At 43.6% G+C, this 24,849-nt stretch overlaps 1 protein-coding gene across 5 annotated transcripts in view; it reads right to left on the bottom strand.

Annotated features, from left to right (window-relative positions):
* The window catches only part of Epb41l4b (erythrocyte membrane protein band 4.1 like 4B), a 131,044-nt gene that overhangs the window by 22,283 nt on the left and 83,912 nt on the right, over positions 1–24,849 (bottom strand). For all 5 annotated transcript variants that reach the window (XM_063261074.1, XM_063261086.1, XM_063261102.1 and 2 more), the window contains exons 16-20: positions 15,462–15,667; positions 13,057–13,175; positions 8,754–8,879; positions 4,770–4,837; positions 2,096–2,194 (exon numbers count right to left, since the gene is read on the bottom strand). In XM_063261074.1, the coding sequence (XP_063117144.1) occupies positions 2,096–2,194; positions 4,770–4,837; positions 8,754–8,879; positions 13,057–13,175; positions 15,462–15,667 (618 nt within the window). The remainder of the gene's footprint in view (positions 1–2,095; positions 2,195–4,769; positions 4,838–8,753; positions 8,880–13,056; positions 13,176–15,461; positions 15,668–24,849) is intronic.

Below are 24,849 nucleotides of genomic sequence, written 5' to 3'. Positions count from 1 at the left end.
ATAAATACAAGGCTCTTAGGAATCCCCTGCTCTGAGCCAAGGGCATAATGGTCTCTTTTAGGGCCTAATAGCAGCTGTCCTTAGGATATGATACGTTGGCTACAGAGAAAGAGTTGGGCCAATGTATTTTGGGACCAAGTAGCTCTGGTCTTAGAACCTCCCTGAGAAAAATATGACCCAGGAACAAAATGACACTAGACAGGAAGTCACCAAGAGGGAGAAGTGCAGCCTGGCACCACAGGCCTTTCTGTAGAGCTTGGATATGGTGATGGCGATGGTGTGTGTGTGTGTGTGTCAGTGTGTGTCTGTGTGTGTACATGGGGGGTTTGACCACCCACAAGGGAGCCAACACTGAAAACATCCTATCCATATATTTTGCTGTTTTTTACTAATGGAAAAATACTATCATTCTTTGACTTTTCAAAGAAGAACATTTGGGAGCAGCTTAAGAAACACATTTAAGTGAGAGATTTGAAGAAGATTTCCTTAAAAAAGACAATTTTTTTCCTTTCAGTCTGTCATTATTTCTAACTGATCACATACCCCAAATGGTGACAATAACATTTTAAGCTTCGAAATATAAAACAAAGCAAATGCTGCCTGCCTTGCTCGCTGGGAGGGAGATTTTCCTGGCCTAATTTGTTCCCCAGAGATCATTAGTGTTGTTAATTACTTGGACCTGTTCGTTCTGACTTTCCTAAGGAATGCAGCGGCTACACTGCCCAGAAGTTAAGGTGAACCAGGTGGGATCTGTCTGTCCCTGAGGACCTCCACCCGTGCCTTTTCCTTCTTCCACAAGGTGTGAATGGCAGGCCTGAGGTGGCAGCCTGAGAATTTCATCTGGCATTGTTACACTCCTCGTCCTACATTTTGTACTTTGGGAACCCCCTAAACTTGACCTTTTCTCAGAAGCTTCCAGGTCCTAGAGAAGGGAGGAAGAGGAGTATGTGGTGTGGCCAGGTTCCCTACCACAAACTTTACCTACACTATCACAGTTAACCCTCGTAAAATTCCCAAGAACCTACAGCTGTAAACCAACCATGGCTCTCACAGAAGCCTGTCCAGCTTCGGAGCCCTCTGTGTCTGGAGATCCCCTGCAACTCTCTGAGTTTCAGTGCCAAGGCCACAACCCAGGTCAAGAAATGGGAACCATCCTTGTGATCAGTACTAAAACCATGACAAATACCACCGCCACCATTGCTATAGCTCTGATCTACCTTCTTGTGATTGTAAGTATTTACAACTCTGTTGTTACCTATAACGTATTATGAATTGTTGGATGGAAATTGTCAAAGTCACTTCACTATTCCCTAAAACAGTTCTGTGTGCATGAAGGCCAGAGCTAAACTGAAGAGAACCAGGGGTCACTGGTTCACATACAGCTCCATGGTTAGCTTTGGCTCTGTCTATAAACCATGCTACCATTATACTAATACGCCATGGGAGACAGCTCTTGCTTGTGACCTTGAATGATCCATGCTGTCCTAGTATTTACTCTCTCATGAATTCCTGCTCTTGAGTATGAACTACACTTTGTGAGTTGCTTCTAATGAAAAGAATGTGGCAAAAGTAATGGATGTCATTGCTGTGATTAGGTTACAAAAGCCTGTGCATTTTGTTTTGCTAATACTCTTCTCTGGCTCTCCCTACAGGTTTTCTCTGATGGAGAAAGCCAGAGAGATCTAGGTGACTACACACTGAGGATGACTTTGGTCCAACAGCCCTTGAAGAACAGTAACTGCATAAGTAAAGCTTCAGATGTGACCACAGCCCTTGCTGGCACCTTGAACACATCCCAGCAAGAGCCCCTGACAGAGAAGATCCAGTAAGCCACACCAAGCTCCCACCCTCCGGCAGCTGGGAGGTGAGGACGGTCTCAGAGCAGTCTGCTGCCCAGCAGGTGGAAAGGAGCGCACATGTCAACTGGACAATGTTTTCAAGGATAAAGATCTCATCCCACCATGACCTGAGCTGGGAATAATGGAACTTTTCGGGAGGGCTCTCTGGCAATGGTCTGAAGGGCTAAAAACTTAGAACCAAGTATGTAGCACTACTGTAGAAGTGAATATTGAAAAACCTGCAGTACAGAACTCACAAACTATATTGTCTTGTTAACTTCCTCACACGGGGCGGCTTGATTTCTGGCTTTTCCATAGCTGGCTGGGCAGTTTCCACACGAATAGGGATAGGACTTCTAGAGACATACCAAACAACAGGACAACACCAACAAAAAAGATCAGTCTTGTTTTGGCAATATAGATTGCTTTTTCAGTAATGTATACCTTAACAACATTGATAGTCAAGAAATCAGTATTTTTGGCTTTCCACTCTACTTCTTTTAATAAATATGATTATTTTTAAAAGATCAGGACACCTCAAAACAAAAATAAACAAAGATCAGAGAGAAGAAAATATAGCAAATGACAAAGTAAATATAATTAAAAAATAATTAAAACCGCCCTGCCCCAAACAGCTACCCAACCATTCATAATATGAGTTTGGTTCATAACCAAGTTGTGCCAGGAAAATGAATGAAGGGAAATCTGTGGATAACCTTGTTTTACCAATAATCTGGTGGCCACACTATTTTAAATATGGCACAGAAAACATTTTTTAAAAAAATAAAGAACCAGAGTGTATGTCATGTGAAAAACACACAATCAGCAGGCCTTTAGGAGTTACTATACATTCTAATTCTAATTGCATGTATAAATGTTAAAAATTAAATTTCATTTTTACCTGTTCTCAATTATTTATACCAGATAATTGATAGCCCCTATTTAAAACAAGGAGGTTAAGGAAAAGCTTTAACATGTTTATAGTGGTTACAAATAATTTCATTTTTAAAAACCAGCATGTAGCTTCTATAAGGGCATCTAAACAAGTTAAGGCCCTCAGCAAGGGAGGCTGGCAAGTCAATGAACACTTCTGGGCCGCCATTTTCTCCTCTATTCAAGGCCTAATTGTGTGATAAGTATGTGGCTAGTGCCTAATAAGCCTTTGTTGCATAAACACAGGAATGAGCAAATAAGGGGAGTCAAAGGGCAGGCCTTACTTGTGGTTCCCTCAGGCAGGGAGCCCAGTGGAAACTGAAAAGGGTCCCTGGAAGTCTCAGTCTCACAGAGACACGTAACTGTGCCTGAGTGGAGTGACTGATGTGTGGGAAAGCTGTGTGGAGGAATCCACTCCTAACTCAGTGGAGGGAGACAGAGCGGTGAGCTGGCCAACAGCAGGGCACCAGAACCGAAGGCGGGGAGGTCCCAGAGGAAGAGCAAGAACTTGGGACCAGGGATACAGCAGGGGCCAGGTCATGAGGACCTCAGGAAGGCAGCCATACTGTCTAGAGGTCTTAGGCAGGTGAGCGGCCCGTCAGACCTGCATTTTAGAAAGGTCCTCAGAAATGCAGAGAGCATGAGTGAGAGAAGCCAGGGGCATCTTAGAGGAGGGTTCAAACAGTAACCCAGGAAGAGAGAGAAGGCAGGCTGGGACTGGGCAGGGATTGTGGTCCTGAAAGGAGAGGATGGACATGGAGACAATATGAAAGTTAAATTGACCGGATGTGGTGATTAATTAGGTAAGGGGAGGAGGCAGAAGAAGACATGGACTCCAGGGTTTCAGTCCTGGATAAGAAATAAGTAGCAATATCACTTGTCAGGACTGGAAAACAAGTGAAGCATGGTGACTGGAAAGAGATGAATTAATTTGCCTTCTTTCTTTCTTTTTTTGTCCCAGGGCCTTGTGCATGCTAAGCAAGTACCTCACTGCTGAGCTAAAACCTCAGCTCAAATGAAATTTTGCAAAACTGCAAGAGGGTATGTGTCTCTAGTGGAAGATAAATTTATACCAAGAACATGGAATGGGAACCTTAAGATGGCACAGAGAAATGTTAGCCATTCTTTTGGGCATTAAGTAGAACTGATTCTTGTCCTGACCCGCTCCCAACCTACCCAGTTCTAGAGTGGACATCAAAAGCCTGTGCTTTGAATGAGACTTTTGGAGAAATGTTTCGCTAGGGAGCCTCTGCAGGTGTTCAGAGGCCATGGAGATGTCAAATAGGGCTGCCATAATCTATAGGCTGTCACTCACTTGGGACAGGGCAAGGAGAGGTTCTGCTACCTATGTGGCCAGGGAGGAAGAATTTCCTTCGAGTTTGAAGTGGGGGAGGAGAGGCCTGGAGCTTTCACGAACATGAGTGGGTCTAGGCCTGGCAAGGGTTAGGGAAGGGGCTCAGTGTGAGGGCCACATCCATGAGACCAGGGAAGAGCCGCGGCTGAAGCAGGGTGGGAAGGGACTCAGTTGTGACACAGTCTTTAAAAGACTTGACACAGGAGCACAAGGGCAGATGTGCCTGCCTGAGAGACAGCCCAAAGTGCTGAGTTCTTTGGTAGTACAGCAGGAACAATAGTAAAATTTACCACTGAGCAGCACTTTGTTTGTTTCGTTTTTGTTTTTGTTTTGAGGCAGGGCTTTACTATGCAATTCAGACTAGTCTTGAACTCACTTTGTAGCCTATGCTGGCCTCGAATTTAGGGTAATCCTCAGCCTCCTGACTGCTGGGATTACAGGTGTGCGCCACCACACCTGGGTCCACAGCAGCATTTTTGAGATTTAAAGGAAGTTGTGTAAGATGATTTCTTTGGGCCCACATTCTCTTGGTTTCAATTTTCCTGGGATGTTATCAGCCAGTTTCCCCTTGAGCAATGAATGTTTTCAGCACAATGTTGACAACATAGAATATCTTTTCCCCATTCAAACAAGAAGTAACAGACCTTACATTAGCATCCTGAAGACTTGACTTCTTATTGATATTTACAAACGTTGATTCCTCCTTTCCTATCTGTTAAAAAAAAAAACACACAGATGGGTCAGTAAAACTGAGCATTTTGGCCTGAAAAAACATTTCCAAGTCACCTACATTCAAAGGATACAGAGATGTGGAGGTGGACAGACAAGCAATTCATTAAGTATTTAGGCAATAGTAAATCTTGCCCTGGTATTTATGTAAATTATCAAAAATGTTTCCTGGAGTCATTCCCCTCTAAGAGAATTAAGATACAATCAACTAAATGTAATCAATTTTTGTATTCATAATTTTATTAAGCACCTGCTATGAGCCAGTCACATCTAAATGAGAAAAGGATGCTGTGGGAAAACAAAAGCCCACAGCTGAATCCCTAACTAACATTTAGCTCAAGAATAACAATCAGCACCATGTCACACTGTATTTATACTTTACAAAAGAATTTAGACTCTGTCCTTTCACATCTGCATGACAAGTTTAGGAGGGATTACATCATTCAAGTTTGATAGAAGCCTTGTCTTCCTCCCACTGGTGAGTCCCAAGGAATGGCAGGGGTGGTGGGAAACACCCACTCAGCCGGCCAGGCCAGCAGAACACACTGGTGGCCAATGGGAAATGGAGGCGCCTGTGGCCCTCACACCTACACTGCAGTATACAGTGGCCTGTGTTCTAGGCACATGTCATGCAAAGATTTCAAGGATACTGGCTTGGCAGGCCCTGGATTGCTAGCCTACATGGTTCCCCACATAAGGACCAGCCTGCTGCCTGATCAAAGCCATTTTCAGAGCCAGCAATAGCAGAGAGCACTGTTGGCCTGTTGGACTTCTGTTTCCTTTCCTTATATCCTGGCCCTGCACTGAGGGCAATAGTGGATTAACAAATTCCTGTCGGTGCACCAAGGCCTTTCTAACACAACCTCTCACAGCACTAAACAGGAGCTAGGCTCGGTAGCTCATGAGTGTAATCCCAGCTTCTCAGGAGGCTGAGGCAGGAGGATTACAAGCTGTCTGAGCAGCTTAGCAAGACCCATTTCAAATAAAATTATAAAAAGGTTAGGGATCTAGCTCAGTGGTAGAGTGCTTGCCTAGCATGTACAAATTCCTGGGTTCAATATCCTTTCCTGGAGAGACAACCCCCCTACCTCCCAAAAGCTGGGATTCTCAAAACATATTTTCATGTCCCACAAACACTGGTCTGCAGATGACAGCGGGAGCTTTTTTTACAAAGGGTAAATTAGGTGTGCTGGTAATTTAGGTGTGGAGGAAAGTAAACGGGATTTTTCCCCGTAGGAGTTCTCAGAGCCTACAAAAGCTAACGTGTGGCTAACAGATCTACTGCTCCCTGTCTGGGCATTACAGTAAGCAGCGTTTCCAGAATGATCAGTGAGCATCCTGGGGGCCCATACTCCTTACAAAATCTTGGGAAATGCTGCTCTGAATCACTGACGCTCTTCTCTTTTCCTGCTTGGGCCCTTCCACATCTGTCCTGCCATGATATTTTCTTTTCTCTGTACGTTTCTCTCATCTTTTCTGCACTATGAAATGAGGTGTTTCCGATACACTGTATTTCACTGCAGCAGACACAAGGTCCTCCACAGGGGAGACGTGAGCATGGGCCACTGAGAACACCATGCAACCTCCTGGTACAGATGATGTCTTTGTAAACTGTGCTGTATGTCAGGCTTGTCTGTTTCATAGTATAAAAATGGTGTACTTTAAAACAATGAAGAGAGAAAACTTAAGATACAGAATTGTGACTATAACTTTGAAATGCAATAAGAAAATCTGAGCATCATGAGAAAAGTGCTACTACAGTTTCTGCCAAAAACTCAGTGCCTATCAACTTTCTCACTTCATACCTGTGATCAGCATTGTACCTGTGTCCACAATGGTAGAGCAGTGGATTGTGTCAGGTACTTTACATAGATCACCTCATTTACTCTTTAGAAGAACTTAAAGTAGTATAAACTGTAATCCCCACTTTGCATATGAGGAAACCAAGACTCAGAGAGTTTAACAAATAAGTAACTGGTAACATTGCTGATAAATTGTAGATCAAGATTCAAACTCAGAACATCTAACTTTCAAACTGGTGTTCTGTACCTTACTGTTTCCTGTTTACAGCGCCACTCCCAAATGGGAGGAATTTTGTAAGCTTCCTCTTGTTTTTCACGGTTCTGGGAAGGATTTAAATTATTCACATTGCTACATACATAGGTAGACATAATAACATATTTCCACAGCAACATAGGCATAAATATTAGGTTCATAAGGGCCGAAGATAGTTATATGTTTTTCTAATGAATTCATGGACAACTTTAGCTTTTCTGTACTGTTTACAGGGTACAATGGCAAATGGCTTTCTGTTTGAGTGTGATCTTTAAGGGACCGGTGTTTTCTCCTTGGAACACTGTAGTAAATGATCCTGAATTTCACCCATTCTCCCCTAACTGCAGTTAGGGATAGCTCTTTAGAGGGAGGAATACTATAGACAATTCCATTAGATAGAAATTAACAGGCAGGCAGACAGGGCTGGGCTCTTAAAGGAGTCAATGCAAAAGGTGTGAACACATGTGAAGTGTGGCTGGAGGTACTGAAGAAGGAAGCGAAGCCCTTGAGATCAGAATCACAATGGCCAGACTTGCATATTTCTCTAAGGGATGAATGCAGATTTGGGATTATATTGTAATTGGTGTCACTCAGTCCATTAACTCCAGACAGATGCGAGTCACCCAGGTAGGTGACCAGAGCATATAGTCCCATCCCTTCCCCCCAATGCCCTTGTTCTTTTCATGTACCCTTGCTATATGGTCTGCTTCCCTGCCTGCTCGATACTAGCTAAGCAGCTCTACTTGTAATCCTATAGGTTGGTTGCAGTTGGAACCACATGATGACTTTGCTGTTTAAATTACTCTTGACAAAACGCCTCAGTGGCAACCCACTTTTGGGTCTCCACCTGTCTCTTAGGATTCATCTCTCAATAAATCTTTCCTACTCTTACACAGAAAGAAAATGATTCTGAGACTGTATTTAGGGAGAGTGTATTTATGGGGAGACTGTAATGGTCATTACTTATAGCTAATAGTATCTGTTATGGGTGCCAAGTGAGAGAATCTATGGTAGTTATTGACCTACCATTTCTCACTCAAATTCACCCTCTGAACATCCACCGAGTGGAACTAGGGCCCAGAATCAGTAAACTCAGCAAATGCTTTGCCAGCTGGCCTCATGCCAGAACCTGGCAATAGGGGGTGCTAGTGGGAACAGACTACTCCCTCCTACCTGCTTCCTGCTCCTGTGTGTCAACAGCCTGGCTTCTTTGCCAGGGCAATGCGGTTTCTCCTAATCAACTCCACTTTACAGATCTCCAGCATCTGGCAGACGCAGCATCATTGTGTTCACCTCAGGCACAACACTAGTCAGCCAATGTCCCCTCTCAGAGTGTTTCGCCAGGTCACCTGAGGTCCTCCTCAAGCTCAGAGACACCAACACTGGCCACAGGAACCCTTGCTCAGAAATCCAAGCTCTTATTAGAAAGTATTAAGACATTTTAATATTCAAGGCAACATTGCTCCCTCAGCTGTGTGCACATGAGACGCGCTTCCTGTGGTCGCTACTACGTCTCTTAGAGAAATGGGACCTAGCGTGGCATGTTGTGAACAGGTGACAATGCAGATTCACCAGCCCCTGTGGGCCTGCTGGTCTCTGCCGATGCACCAGCTTTCCTGTGGACTCCTGTGCATGCTGTGTGAGAAGCACTGCAGCCCGTTTGTCTCTCTGCTCTTTGCTTACCTAATCAATAACTGTATCCCAGTTAGCTCTTCCTTTGAAAGCCTTGCTTACCTACCAGGTGGGCTCCTGTTTCGGGTTCTGGCCCCTCTCACACAGTGTCTCAGTCCTTCTTTAGGTATCACGGGAGCCCTGAAGGTGGTCAGAGCACCCGGGCGGCATACCTGGGCGTTGGCCCGGGAGGCATTCTCCAGCTGTGCTTTTAGGATGTTACACTTCACGTGGTCCGCCACTGGGGAAGGCAGCAGTGGGGGCTGCAGTGTCTTCTCAGCAACTTTCTTTTCTTCAGCCTGAGACAAAGCAAAAGATAGGCAACACATGTAAACGAAGAAAGAAAAGAAAACACACACATTGATTAACTTTCCCCAACAATTGCAACAGTAATTAACACATAGATCTACAGACACAGGCCAATGTGTCGCCACTCCCTAGGTCTGTGCCTGTGCTGTACTCTGTCATGAGGCTGGGGGACGACGCATCAGGAGTTGAGGTGAACGTTAAGAGAGGAAGGTTTGCAGTGAGAGCCAGTAGCAGAACCAGGACCCAACCTCCGATTTCCTTCCACCCAACCCAGTGCTGTTTCCCCTGTAACTACCATCTCTGACACGGATCCAATTCTGTAACCTGAAGCGTCAAAGGGAAGACTGAAAAATATTCACTGACATTTTTACAATAAATCTTGCAATGAGCTGTGATTCAACAAGGAATTTATATTTGTTACTTATTTAGCTGGGAATTGAACCCAGGGTCTTGTGCATGCTAAATGTGTGCTTTGTCACTGAGCTCTACCCCATCACTGTGACCATACTGGAGATAATATCTTCGACTGCAGTAATTTGGATCCATTTTCACTATTTTTACCCTCTCCTGTGTGTTAACTGAACAGGTACCTAAAAATTTGTGATCTAGTTAAAATGGATTACCGGGAACAACATATTCCTACTTCGGTCATGTTCAAAGCAGTAATATCTTTGAAATTATAAGCTCTGTAATTATTACATTTGTTATAATAGACATGATGATATTTACATAACTATTAAAAGAAAAAATATTCATACATGCATGATACCTGAAATCATCTTAGATGACACACATGCCACTTTTGGGAAATGATGACTCGTTGCTAAGAGTATTTTTGTGGTCACTGCATATCCCAGTGCAAATATGGGGCTTGATGTAGAGTAAGTATCCAATAAATACTGACTGAAGATGATTATGATGATATACAGTTATTACCAGAAGACATATGTGTTTAGTAACAAAGGCACAAAACTGTATGAAGTCAATTCAGTAGTATCAGGACTGAAGGTGGTACGTCTACCTCCATGTACGAGGGCAAGAGTAAAATCTTCTAGAGCCCTCGAGGTCTTCAAGTTCTGAAATTAATCTTATTCATTAAATCACAAGTCCTACTAAGCATCTTGGTACAGCACTCACTGTAGGAATACTATGAAAGCCATAGGGGAAATATAGGGAAATTGGCTGGCTGTGTCATTTAATAAAGAGATGAGGATATAGAATACAGTTTCCCAGTGGACCTTCAAGCACCTAGAGGAGCATTTGGTGGAAGAGAGAGAGCTCAGCAATTTCATGTAACACCATACAGACAGGCAGAAGACTTGGCTATTACCCCAGCTCTTCCCTGACAGCATCATTGTTAAAGAGTGGGGGGCTGGTGGGGATGCTGAATTTGACCCTCAGTAGCAAACCAAACAAAACAAAAAACAAGGTGATGATGATTAAAACAGAGCTGGGAGTGACAGTGCACACCTGTAATCCAGCCAGTGGAGACCAGTTTGGATGACCAACATATCTCCAAACGAAAAGGGTGTGGCTGTAACTCATGGGTAGAGCTCTTGCCTAGCATGTGCCAACCCCTAGTAGTTTTAACATTTACTTTGAGCTTCCTGTGGGACAGTCACTGTTATTACTACTTTTTTGTTTTGTCTTTTTGAGACAAGATCTCTCTACGCAGTTCAGGCTGCCCTTGAGCTCACTTTGTAGCCCAGGCTGGTATCAAAATTGCAATGATTCTCTTGCCTCAGCCTCCCGAGTGCTGGGTACAGGAGTAATGTGCCACCATATCTAGTTTATTGTCCCTATTTCAATAAAAGACAAAATGTTTATATGATCTGCAGAGAAACCAGGATATTATTATGTCCATTTTACAGATGAGAAAAGCAAAGCGGAGATGGGAAGTCAGTTGCCCAGAAACACAGAGAAGGTAAAATATATAGTCAGGAACAGTGATGTTGATTAACACCCAAGCTAGAGGGTTTTTTTGTTTTGTTTTTTTTTAGGCTAGTCAGGTGAAGCAGTGGGAGTGGAGAAGGAACAAAGAAATCTGTAACCGGTTGTGATCAATTAGTTGTGAACACCACTGCACTCGGACCAGCTACCAAGCTAGAGTTTTTAACCATTCTTAACCTCTCTGCTTCTTTCTTCATAAGATTTTTAGGATATTCAAGTGGGAAAAAATGAATAGCACTTTTATGCTACATTCTTTGATTAGGAAAGAAAATATAACAAAAATCACATCAGATATAAGGGTACTAATGATGCTAAGCCATCAGGCAGGGTTTAAAGAACTGGCTTGTCTGATTAGATCCCTATCCTGAAGGAATTATTTTTCTCCTGTACACAACTAGTAACTTATTTATGGCTTATTTATTTTGAAAGGTGGGATTCATTTTATGTTTATAAATCATTTAGATATTTGTTCCATACTTAAATGGATATTTTTATTGATGTATAAAGAGTTAATTTTTTTACCTTTTTTTTTTGTCTTCTTCTTTTTTATCGGTACTGGGGGTCGAACTCACGACCACACACTTGCAAGGCAGGCACTTATGATGCTGAGCTAAATCCCCAGCCCCCCAAGAGTTAATTTTTAATTAGGTTTAATTTCTTTGGAGTAATATGCTGGGATATAGGAATTAAATTAGTTATAAAGCTCATTTGAAGTTTCTGACAGTTGCTTAAGGGAATATAGTTTAGACTGACAGCAATGACTGAAAAACCTACTTTAAAAAACAGAATGCTGCTAAAATAAAAGAATGGCCATTCAACATGGATTTTTTTCCATTTTGAATTCAGTAGTTCTAAACTGAAGTTTTGGGACATAAAATTCAAACTGGCTTGTTCTTGTTTCATGTGGATAAAGCAAGGGCAATAATGTTCAACTGTGTGACTAACTCAGGTAAAGGCCAGTATAAACTGGGAAAAATTGTGCATCACTGGGTGAATTAATTTTTTTACATGTTTGTTTAAAAATCAACTCTATGGGAGATTACAAGACCATAATTCCTGCTTGGAGGATGGCCCCAAGAATATGCTTTCTATCTTTTCAATGACTATATTTTTTATATTCAATTTGAACTATAGAAATGTACTTTTATCATTCACTATAGAAATACAGACTTCAAAACACACAAAGACATGAAATTGGACTTTGCTATTATGATAGTTGGAACAGGGCCATCTGTTTGAGGATATCATTTAGGGACAAACAAATGATTACATGCATTTTTAGATTGCTGTTACAAATTGTTCATACATTTGAAATCGGATTAAGACTTCAATTCCTGTGATAATTTTGGGTATTACTTTGGAATTGGGTAGCAACCATAGTTTTTCATCATTAAATTAAGAGATTATTTAAACCTTAGAAGAATCAGAGGATGTTCTATCCTTATGAATGGGAAAAACCTTTCAAACTTAGCCAAGCCAATAGATCCCAACTGTGGCATTGTGATACCCAGTGATATCTGTTCAAGGAATGCTTTATTTATGATAAACAATCATTTGCTTATGCTTTAATATGAGTGAAAGTTGCTATATACTCATAATTGTAGCTTAGTTACTGGGGATTGAGTCCAGGGCTTTGCACGTGCTCAGCAGTGCTTTACTACTGAGCGACACTGCCAACCCCTTGATGCATTTCTTAGAGTGGAGGAAGGAGAGAAGTTACAGCTGGAACTCCAGAGAAATGCCCCATCACCACAGCTGTCTCAGGTATGTCATCACCCAAGCAAGCCACTACCCTCAGTATCCTACCCATAGTCATAGCAGCTGCTGCAAATTGCCATACAGCCTGGGTGCTTTGCTGCACAATATGCTGTATTTCTTTATAGAGTAGCTTCAAGCTTTGTCAGACTCTGGTTAAGCCCCATTTAAACCATTGATCATGTGTATCGAGGAAGAAAAGTTGAAAGGCAAGAGATTAAGAGGAAGAGGACCAAGCCAGGGGGCATGGGAGATAATGGGCAATGCCTACCATTATAACACATCCCATAAGAACAGTAGTAAAACCTAGCTCCTACAGGACAGCAAGCAAAGAAATTTTTAATAAATAGAGTAGAAATTCCTCCTGGACACAGGTCATGGCTGAGAAGGCAGCCAGGGAGGTAATCACAGCTTTGTCAGGAGCACAGAGTCCATGCTCCTTGCAGCATCTAGCCTTAGTACCTTGTTTATATTGATGTGCAGAGCAGGCCAGGGTCCAGCAGCTTTCACGGTCTCTAGTTCCAGCTTCTTCAGATGGGCAGCAGTCTCGCTGAACAGGGCAGGTCCTCCTGGACTCAGTTCTACAAAGTGCCCCAGGGAAATGAATATGTAATGATTGAAAGGGCAGATCGCTAGAGGAAATAAGGGGAATTGCCAAGCCTGACTCCCAGCCCATTTTTCTGCCTTTTCCTCCTGCAGCTTGACAGGGTATGAAGCTGAGATCAAGGGCTCAAGGCCTAACTCTCCCACTTATGAGCTGGGTGGCCCTGGGTAAACTGCTTTACCTCTCTGAGCCTCTGAGCCACAGTAATATAAAATAAAATACCTTCCAGAGCTGCTGCAAATATTGTGAGGTTATTCATATACAAAGGCATTGAATATTAAACAGTACTGTGCAAACTTGGAAGCTTAGTGTTCAGATTAATAGGCACATAAATAAGCCCTTGAAAGCCATGTTATATTTCTCAAATAAAACCCACTGATTTTGAATTTTATACTACTTTGGATTAGTTTGCCACCATTCCTTTCTGTAGATTGCACTGACTCACTACATGCATTAAATATTAATTACATAGTAAAACTTGTGCTAAGTACTGTTTGCAGCTGGGATCCGGGGAGCTGAATAAAGAAGTGAATGAGACACAATTCTAGTCTCCAGGGCAGACAGGTGCACACACAGAGACTCCAAATAAAAAGTGAAAACGGTTTTAATTGTACTGGAGCAAGAAAGATCTCCAATTCCCAGGATGGTGGAGGGATGATGTGGACTGTTTCACTGATAACATTTGAGCTGGCTCCTGAGAGATGCACAGAGGTTCACGTAGGCAAAGGGAACAGCACCTGCAAAAGACAGAGCTGGGACCAGCACAGCTGCTGGCGAGAGGACAACAGCTCTGTGCAGCTAGAGAGTCCTGCGGGTGGGCAGCCAGACACCATGGCAGCAGCCCGACCACAGCAGTCTGCATGTGGTCACGTTCGGAAGTGTGGGCTTTAACCAGGGCAGTGAAGAGCTACTGAGGGCTGTAAGGCAGCTGGCCAGAGCTTTGTGTGAGAGCCCATTTCGACAGGTATGAGGCTGTGAAAATTACTCAGATACAAAAGATGAGGCAAAGACCTGGAAAGGGCAGTGTGGACAAAGATGAGGATGTAGAATTCAGATTCTTTATATATCAAGTGGGTTATGAGATCCTGTTTTTGGTTCAGCCACTTCAGAATTGTCCCCCGTGGGGTACAGGTGATGGCTGACGAGCTCACCCTGTTTGCCAGTGGAGAACCATTCATTGTTGGAGGATTATTTGGTGCTCTTCTTCTTCTTCTTCTTCTTCTTCTTCTTCTTCTTCTTCTTCTTCTTCTTCTTCTTCCTCTTCCTCTTCCTCCTCCTCCTTCTTCTTCTTCTTCTTCTTCTTCTTCTTCCTCTTCCTCCTCCTCCTCCTCCTCCTCCTTCTTCTTCTTCTTCTTCTTCCTCCTTCTTCTTCTTCCTTCTTTTTTTTTTTTTGAGACAAGGTCCTACTCTGTAGTTTAAGATGACCCCAAACTCAATGTGTATCCTATGCTGGCCTCACACTTATGGCAATCCTCTTGCCTCAGCCTTGAAAATGCTGGGATTACAAGTGTGTGCCACGACACCTGGTCTACTTCATGATCATAATGACACACTCTCCCTCTTCCATCCATACATGAAAAAATCAAGGATCAGAGCGGGAATTGGCTTCACAGTAAGAACCAGCATCAAAGCCTCCTTACCCTGACCTCTACCTCAGTGCTTCCCAAATCAAAAACAAAGAACTAGGCTTCCCACCACCCCCTGGTCTAGCAGAGACAAGTTTTTAGATAAAATGCAATAAAGGTAAGTTTCTAAAATAAAACCACACATCATGCATACAAAACCCAAGCCCATATTTTTATGAGGCTTAACAGATACAATGACACTCAATCTCAGTGCTCACAGTGTTTCTGTTGATTCTCTATTCCTGTAACTTCTTACTGAGACCACATCATGGGCCAACCCGATCTACCTGATGCCACCTTCCACTCAGCAGATGTCAGCAAGGGGACAGAATGTATTTTTCAGTTGTTAGGCTAGTGGAAACTCCAGTCACTAACTTCCCTCCCTCTTTCTCTTTTCCGTGGTTTTCTCTTTCCAGAGCTGGGTCCTGTACAAGCAGAGAGCTGCTGAGAAATGAGGTGGGAAGGGAACTGTGACCCTGACACAGCTGACTTGGAGCTTACTGGAAAGCTGTAATCTCTAGATCGTGCCTGCAGAAATGCATCCAACCCTTGTCTGCTCCTGCCCAAACCTGGTAACCAGCATGTCCTTTCCTGGGACATCGCTCCCAACCCCATGGTGCCCCCTCCACCTGACTCACTTGTAAGGGACTTGCTGCTGGAGTTCGGGGACCTCAGAGGCCCCTCCTTGTTCTCCAGGGTCAGCGAGAGGCCGTAGTTGGTGTGGTGGTGATGCTGGTGGTGGTGCCTTCCTGAAGCTTTCGGGGGGAATGGTGTGCCCCCATTCTCCTCAATGCCAAAGGGCAGCCGGTCCGAGGGGCTGAGCACTGGGGAGGGGAGTGGGTAGCTGTGGTGGCGACAAAGTCAGGATTTAGGAATGCAAAATGTCTTACTGGTCCTGTGCACACAATCAAAGATGTCTTGTAAGGGTCTGACATCAAGACATTTAGGTTCAGTCTCCCTATTTAAAATACAGAATCATGGGCACTCTGTATGGAAAGAGAAAAAAGTGACAATTTGAATATATCAGAGACATTACACCTCATATCCTAAAAATTCCTACCTTTGAAATGGAATAGTCTCTATTTTTAAAGGACATTCTCTAACTGGAAGGAAAAATTAAAAATAATAACAAATAATTTGGTCATCCCATGATGGGATCACATTACAAATGAGAAATTCCTCCCCATCCCAACAAGCAGAAAGCCCCTGTTAGCAATACTGGCATAAGGAATCAGCTGATTGTGGCCATGAGGATGATGTACTTTGAGCCTGCTGGTGACCATCTTCTCCAGACATAAAGGAGTAGTATCAGTGGGAATGAGGTCAATACACAAAGACAGAAAAGGTAAGCAGAGGTTAAAGGCAGATGCAAGAGATAAAAACTAATGGTATCATCTCAGCACCTAGATCTAGCCAGATCTGAAGCTGATACTATCACTGAACTATTTTATTTCATAATGTTTGGAGAATGCATTGACGGATTGAGGTAGCTGGATTTCTCCCATACATCCCATAGGCTCTGAGTCAGTGTCGGTTTGTTACTGGGGGTTTTTTTGAGGGTGTAGAACTTCAGGTAGAAAAAGTCAGTAGCTTTCACAGGCAGAAGGTACAGCAGGAGCAGAGGAATGGTGGTTAGAAGGGCAGGACGCCTGGGAGAGTGGGCATGGAGACGGTCACGGCAGGAGGGGAAAATGGGAAGACAAGCTGGGGACAACATGCCAGGTCATCATGTGGGCAACAGGACACTGTGGGAAGGTGCCAGTTGCTCTCTGGGATTGTCCTGAGATAGTGTCAGCAAGGGCTGTAGGCCTGTCACAGGGGACATGGGAAAGAGGCTGCAAGAAGACCCTGCTGCAGGAGCAGGACAAACCAGAAGAAAGGGTACTGCCTGTCCCTGTACCGCCTCAGGAGCTGGATCTCTGATCGTCTCTGACTGGCTCCTGGAGACTCTGCTCAAGGACGGTCTTGTATGGGGTGTGTGTGTGTGTGTGTGTGTGTGTGTGTGTGTGTTGTGTAAGAAGTGAAAGAAGGATGATTTTTGGCTTCCGGGAATACACTCCATCCTCACCTGAGGCATAACCAGATGTCCACCCTCCCCAAGGAGGCAGTGACAGGGGCACCAGGCTGGAGCAGAGACACCTGCGCTCTAGTCTTAGTCCTGCCTGGCCTTGCAGTGAAACCTTGGTCAGGCCCTTCCTTCCCTCTCTGGAACCTGAAGTAGCTACGTGTCCACATCTGAGTCATCCTTTCTCCTGATTATTTACCTATGCTTCATGCTCTGTGCTAGATATTTTACTAAAATACCCAGCCGTACAGATATTGAGTATCTGACCTTTGCTGGATACACGGTAGGTGCTCTGTAAGTGTTTGAGGAAGGAAGTAAAAAGAGAATGAGGGAGGGAGGACGGAGAGAGGTCAGGAGGGAGGAAGCTGGCATTTGACAGCAGCTCTGTGGCCACCAAAGCCTGTTAACGTTACTCGCTTGTCTCTCATATGTTGAAAAAATAACATTCAGGAGCTCAGAAGAGAGAAAATGCCTTTGCCTGGGCACACAGGTGAGGACTCCCAAGGCTCTTCTTTCCCCGCCCTTCTTTCTCAACATGTGAAAGCTCTGCACGGGCCTGGAACTTGTCTAGGCAGGAGGGACGAATCAGGGAAACACAGAAACGAACACAAGCACAGGACAAGGGAATTGGCGAGATTTGGGACAGGGAGAACATGGAGATTGGCCGGTCAGATAACTAGACTAGAGCACAAGGCAAAAGTCTCTGCTCTATCATAAACAGAACAAGGGAGGTGGAAAACGAGGGCTTCCTTGACACGACTGAGCTGCAGATGGGTTGCAAAGAGCGACAGTCAACACTCAAGGGAAAGATGGCTCGTAGCAGATCTGGCATACGTTCAGGCCTGGAAGTGAACTTGGAAAGCTCTGAGTAATAGTTTCAAAAGGACGGCAAATAGACACTATCTCTGCTGCCAGCTCCAACTGGTCCTTACTCGTTGCCCAGCGTGCAGGATGGAAGAGGATTCTGAGGTTGTGCCTGGCTCAGGGTGGTGATTAATTAACGATGCCTGCCGCAGACTCGGTACTTGTTGTATCATGTGCTTGTCCTTCCATGTTAAAAACATGTGATTTTTCTTTAATTCCAAGGAAATCCAGAGTGAAGTCAAACAGCAATATATAGTGATAGATGTACACACTATATATGTATATTCACATACATTTTCAGGGAGTAAGAAATTGCATTAATAATAAGGCAAGTAAAATATGCATGTGTGATGCTCATTTTATAGCTATTAGGGGGAGACTGGGAAAGAGACAAATGGGAAGAGAAATAGGTGAGGGTCACAGAAGCTGTCTGACGTTAGAGTCAGGAATCGGGTCCGGTGAAGGATCTGTAGAAGAGCAGATTCCCAAGCAGGCAGGAGAATAACCTGGGAGTGATCTCAGCTTGTACCTTCCGGGACCATCCCAAAAATTCTAACATGGAGTTTGGAGAGTTGTGGGTCCGCTGAGGAAATTTCTCATGGCCTTGCGATTGCTCCTTGTGGACTCCTGAGAGTGCCCTTCACAGGTACTATGACCTAAGTGGCTCTGAGAGGTTGTACATCTGCCCTGCTGGCCACAGTAGAGAAGTTCAAACCCACCCAAGAAGGTCCAAGAGCACACAGCAGCCTCTGAGCCTCAGGCACACTGGCCTTCTCCAGAAACTGAGGCTCACGAGGTTTCTGGCTTTCTAGAGAGCGGATCACAGGTCCTGGTTTCAGGGTGAGTGGCAGAGAAGGGATATTCAGGCTTCAGTTGCTGCTTCCATGCTGACAGAGGAGGAGCAAAGTGGCACAGAAGATGGGGCTGATACATCCCTACCACTGTACTAGGCATTTTAATGTTTTAGATTCGAGCTGTCCTTCAAGGATACTGCTGATGCCACACTGACACTGGGGCAGAGGGAAGATGAGTAATGGTCTCTATTAGTAAATGCAAAGTGAATTAAACCCGGTCTAATATTTTCTTTTCTCTTTTCTCAGGAGAAGACTTGGTTCTCATTTTGCCTCCAACTTAGGAGAAGCTAGTGTTCCCACTGGACCTGTATGCTAGGGGACTTCATTGTCTGCATTGAGTGGGTGCATCTCTGCAAAACCAGTGGTACGGCAGGGGCTCATCCAGTCCTGCTTAACCCATACATCCTCTAACTAGTGCCTCTCTGCTCCCTGATGCTGGGATCTCAGCCAACCCAACACATGTGCTCAAACAAAATGCGCTGCATACTGAATCATGGTATTTCTAGAATGTGACCAGTTTAGGCAAGGTTAGAGGGAGGGCCTGAAACTGGAACTCAAAGCCTTCCAAAAGAAGGCTGAGTGACCCGGGTCCACTGAAAAAGTCATACATGCTACGCCTCAGCTAAGTTCTAGAAGACCTGGGCTCTGGAGATCAGCCTCGGGGACCTGATGTTGGAGAACAAACCATACAATTTTAGAAATAGAATCCCACAGACATTCTCCAGTTCAGTGGCTTTAAACTCTGGACGAAATTAAATCACTAGAGGAGTCCACATATACTGCTGGCGGAATGCAAATAGTATAGCCAATGTGGGAAATGGCTGGTAGTTCCCCCAAATAATTACACACAGAGTCACTTTATGACCCAATAATCCCACTCCTAGATAAAACCCCAAGAGAAATGAAAACATGCCCATGAGAAGACTTTTACATGAATGTTCACAGCAGCACACTTTAAAAAACCAAAAAGTAGACAGAACCCGCATGTCTACTAATTGGAAAAGAGATAAACAAAATGTGGTATATCCATGCAATGGAAAATTACCTTGCAAAACAAGAAGAAATGAAAACACTATTCCACATGAAAGACGCAGACACAAAAGGTCATGTATCATGTGATTCCATTTATATGAAATGTTTAGAATAGACAGGAAGCAGATCACCGGTTCCCTAGGACGACAGGAGGAAATGAGCAGGGAGTGACTGTGAATGGTACTGAGTTTCTTTTAGGAGGAATAAAAATGTTTCAAAATTAGATTGTCATGATTTGTACAGCTTTGTGAAAATATTAAAAAAACATTGAATCGTGTGCTTTAAATTGGTGAATTGTATGATGTAGCTTTCTTACTAAAGTTTATTTTAAAAAATCAGCAGGGAAGGTTATAAAACAGTAGCAGTGCCCAAGCTCTACCCCAAAACCAACTGCATAGGCATCTGTGTCTAAATCCAACCTGTGGCCAGGGCGGAGAGCTGCTGCCTGGCCGCCCTCCTCATCTGGCATATGGGCCCACTGTGGGGAGCGAGGTGAGCAGGTCACGCAGCTGGGAGCTGACTGAGCCCGGGATGCCATCCAGGACTCCCACCTCTCCACTCGCTGCCCCAAGTGCTGCCCATCTGCTGCATCTTCCCATCTGTCTCAGCTTCTATTTAAGGCAGCCAATGTGCTCAGCAGGAAAATCCAAGTCCTCTTCAGAACTCACTGGGTGAGACATCCTTGAGAATGCATCTTGAGTCCCAACCATACAGTAAGCCCTGGAGGAAGAGAGACTGTTACATCACACGCTTTCGTGTCCTGCGCTGTGAGAAAAGTCCTGAGCACACAGCAGATGCTCAACTAATACAGGTCAGACTGTGAACAGAATTAAGTCTCAGTGCACTGTTTACTCAAATGCCAGTTCTTGCGCCAGGCACTGTACCAAGCTTGAGGTAAGGACAGATGAGATGTTGTCTTTGCTTCAAGGAGCTCACTGCTGCTCTAAAATGGCTAAACAGGGGAGGAGCACTCAGCTCAGCTTGTGGAGGAGTCAGAGATGAAGAGCTCCTGAGCTAAGGATGCTTGAAGCAGGTGAGGTTTGGAAGGATCAATTAGAGTGGGCTGCGGAAGGGGCTGTGCTGGGCATCCCAGCAGAGGGCACTGTGAGTGCTAAGTCCTGGAGCTGGCAAAACACACCAGCTGGAGGGAGGACTGGCCACGAGGGCACTGGAAGGTGCTTCCTGGTGCTATGTCTTCATTTGCTCATCCGGATTATGAACTTGTTAGGAACTTAGGTGTTTATATGAGGCAGTTACAATATTTTTTCTCAGTGAAATGAAAACAACTGTCTCACTACCCCCCAAAGGAATAACTCATCCTTTCTCAAGGACCCCAGCTCCTAGGTGCCCGAACACTGTCACCTCCTTCTCTTTCTGTCCTTCTGGTCTAGCAGTGATTATGAGCAGGTTCTAGTTGTTGCTCATTTCTGGGTTGCTTTGTTGCATAATTTAGTTTCTTAGTTCTTTTGTCCCTTGTATAACTAATTCCCTGAATTAAATTGCCCATGTAAGAAATGCATGAGTTGGGCATTGTAGTGCATGCCTGTAATCCCAGAACTCAGGAGGCTGAGGCAGGAGGATCATGGTGAATTTGAGGTCAGCCTCAACTATTACATGAGTTCAAGGCCAGCCTGAACTGCACAGCAAGACCGTGTCTCAAAAAGACAAAAGTTTAGTATGACTTAACCCTGAGCAGATCTGTGCTGTTCCTTAGTGAACACTACTTCCTTTCCTAGATGTGTTAAAAAGACCCCATCCTTGGTATCACCTTTCAGCTTATGAGTGTGGTTTCTGAAACTCATTTTTCTGCCTTCTCTTCTGGCATTTTCCCAAGATCTCGTGGTTTTTCAAGGGGCACCAAATGCTGACTCCGCAGTGACAGAGCAAATTGTCCCGCTGTCCAAGGAAGCATCTTCTGAGCCTACAAGACCTGAACTAATCACAAGCCAGTGAGATGTCTTCTCAGTACTCTCTTATCTTGGACTTCAATTTCCTTCTCTTTGTTCTCATTACATTCTGCAGTTCATATATTCCTTGTCGGAAAAGATAAAAAAAAAAAAAAACACAAATTGAGCAGAAGTTGAGTATCTCTGCCTCCTTCCTATTAAAGTCAGGTATCACCTTCAAGAGTGGGTCTGCTACTACACTGCTCAAGATTTTGCTCCAAACAAACCACGCTCTATAAAACCATAAGGTTTAAAAAAAAAAAAGCTTTGAGTTCTTTTATTTTTATCAGATGCTCTGCCTTCCTTCCCTTTAAAGCACTGTTTTAAATTGTGGGTTTACCAGAGAGGTCTCTGAAAACCCATCTCTCTCAGGTTAGTTGTGCTGTCTTCACAGCCCGCATGACAAATAGTTCCATTTAGGGTGTTATTTTTTTTTTAACCTGATTTTTTAAAGATCAAAGGACACGGAAGATTAAATGCTGAATTCTGCTCATTTCATATTGATGATTCCAAGAGGTTAGGACCATTTTCTCCCCAGGACTTCTCATTTAACGCGTTTTTTTCTAACCTAGTCTTCCTCGCTTACCAGAATTAACAGCAACACCTGAAGTATGTTTCTTCTGCCTTCTAAACAACCAAGTACCAGCCAGGCAGACCAAGAAGTCAACAGAGGCTCTGCTTTGAACAGAATGCCAAATGTCTAGTGGCTGAGATGTGCCGTAGGTTCTGTACCAGCTTGAGTCTTTGCTTAGGTAAACACGGTGGGCATCTTCATCCCTGCAGCATCTTGTCTGGCTTGCTCTACTGTGCAGGTACCAGGAGATACATATGCTTAAGTCCTCTCTCTCTTCTTCATGGCACATGTTTTAACTCCCATGGCGAGGGCTCCAGAGGCTGAGACAGTGCCCAGGCAGCCCACACTGTAGTTCTAGGAAGCACCAGAGTTTCCAAACTTCAGAGAAGCCTGGCTGGGACAAACTGGTATAGGTCTCAGTTTGAGGGAATGCGTCAGACACAACACCATATGTCCCATCAGAATGGAGGCATCAAGGAAATGCTACCAGGTATGCTATCTCAGTAGAGCTTCCCAACAGATGGGCCTCAAAATAGTTGCAAACACACTGAACCATGTATTCTTCCAACCCTCCGAGTGAGTGGCCGGGACCTGAGGAGCTGGAAGCTCAGGCTGCCTTGTTTCCTATGAGTACTATGGAAACAGTTCACTTTCTGAGCTACCAAGGACCAGGAAGCTCTGCCTGTAGTTGGTACTCACTCAGTCCCTTCGCCTGGGACTGTGGCTCTTGTGCTGGGGCTCTCTTATCAGAATCTACCCAAGTACCGCGCTTTTACCACAGACAGTGTTAGCCAGAACACTGGTGCTTAAATCATGATTTTTAAATACGGGGCAGGGGGTGGGGTGACATTTCTGAGTGCTCAGTACTGTGTCAATAGTTAAACTTGTTTAATTCCCACAACCATGTGAAGAGAGGCAATTATTATTCTTGTTTTATAGTCAGGAAACTGACCATGAAATTTATGACTAAGTAAGACTATAAGACTAAGTAACTTTTCCAAAGTCACATAGCTTTTAAGTGGCAGAGCTAAGATTTGAACCTAAGCAATTTGACACTGTGCTGTTTTTCAAGCTAAATGACACTGCTTGGATGTTGGCTGTGCTGCTGTTTGGCAGTGACCTCAGACAGCTCAGTCACTTGGGCCCCAGGTCCTGCACTTTTGCAGATTTATTAAGCGTTTACATGCCAGGAACTGCAGCATGAAATAATGAAATAACTTGATCTCTGCCAAGTCCGACTGAAAGATGAGGTACACTTATTCATCCTAGTTTCTAAGATATTCATCACTTACTTCATTCTTAGTTTAGTAGAAACTAAACAGACCAACAATTCTTATTAAATTCAGTACAAGCATATTCTTTGGCAGTAAATACACAGAATATGTATTTAAAAAGCTATACTTTGCAAAATGAGTTTGAGAATAAAACTGTATCAACATCCTAGAAATGTTACACCTTATAAATGTCAGATGTTAATTAGGAATGATTTCTTACAGTAATTTAGTAGTTTTACTTAAAAAAAAAAAAGACTAGAGATGATAATTTTTGTCTTGTCTTGAAAAGGTCAAAATATAGCATGCTCAAAGCCCTGGCTTTGATTCCCAGCACAAAGGAAAAAATTTTTTAAATTTAGATTAGTTTAGATTTCATGTAGACTCGCAGAAGGAAACTTTCCCACATTGCATTTCTTTCAGTAAGTTTTCCAAGCAGTCAACTTTCCAAATTAATTCTAGCATCAGCCCACGTGACATGTGACTTCATATTACGCTGGGCACTCTTGCTTTGATTAGTTTATTAGCTGTCTGGAGCCAAAGATGGCATCTTTTTCAATATTCCAACATGAGGCCCAGTGTAACAGTATAGTAGATATTTGTTCAATGAACTGGTTTTAGTATATTACATTTTAATTTCCCTTAGGTAATTTTTCAAGTATTTATGGATAAAAGTTTCACTTTGACCGTTGTTGAATTCCTCAGTTGTTCCTAACTACATATTTAGTCTCTGAAATCTGTAGAGTAAAACATTTCACATCTGAAGGTGTGAGCAAAGCCTTTAAGGTTCAGTGATAGTCGGTCCTGTGTAAGCCAGAGGCGGGGGATGTGTCTTTATCTTCAGGTCTGGAATTTTCCTTCTGTGTAACTGCTATCAAATGATTTCAACGAATGGCTACAAGCAGCTAAACAGGTCTTGACATTTGATGTTCTCTTGCTAAGTTTTACAGTGGCTTTCTCATTGCATGTGTCTTCGTGACTGTGTGTACACAGATGGGTGTGCCAGGAAGGTGCCAAGAAGCTGCGTGCAAGGGCCCTACAGAATTTTGTAGTTAGATCTAGGTTATTAGCAATTTCAAATCAATTACAAGACCAGTGCAGAGAGTTACTACCTCACAAGTTTATTTCTGCTCAGGGAGTCATGACTCTGACTTTTATTTAATCTTTTTCTTATTTTGCTAAAGAAAAAAAAAAAGGATACAAATACAGTTATTTTCCTTTATAGCATTCATGTCTAATAAACCTAATAGCACCCCCCCCCCTTTTATTTTTTGACATCTCAATTCTGTGTCTCACTGCTCCTACTCTTTGCTTTAAATGATTCCCTCCACTAGGTGGGCAACACCACAAACAGACTTTATCTCTAAATGGCTGCTTTAAGTGTAGCCCCAAACAGTATTATATGGGAGCCCTGTAGGAA

The sequence above is a fragment of the Cavia porcellus genome, unplaced genomic scaffold (genome assembly GCF_034190915.1).
Source record: "Cavia porcellus strain 051 isolate PalLab524CR breed Dunkin Hartley unplaced genomic scaffold, mCavPor4.1 scaffold_1, whole genome shotgun sequence".
Classification (NCBI taxonomy): Eukaryota; Metazoa; Chordata; class Mammalia; order Rodentia; family Caviidae; genus Cavia; species Cavia porcellus.
The sequence above is the reverse complement of the archived record's forward strand: the minus strand, read 5'-3'. Positions and strand labels throughout refer to the sequence as shown.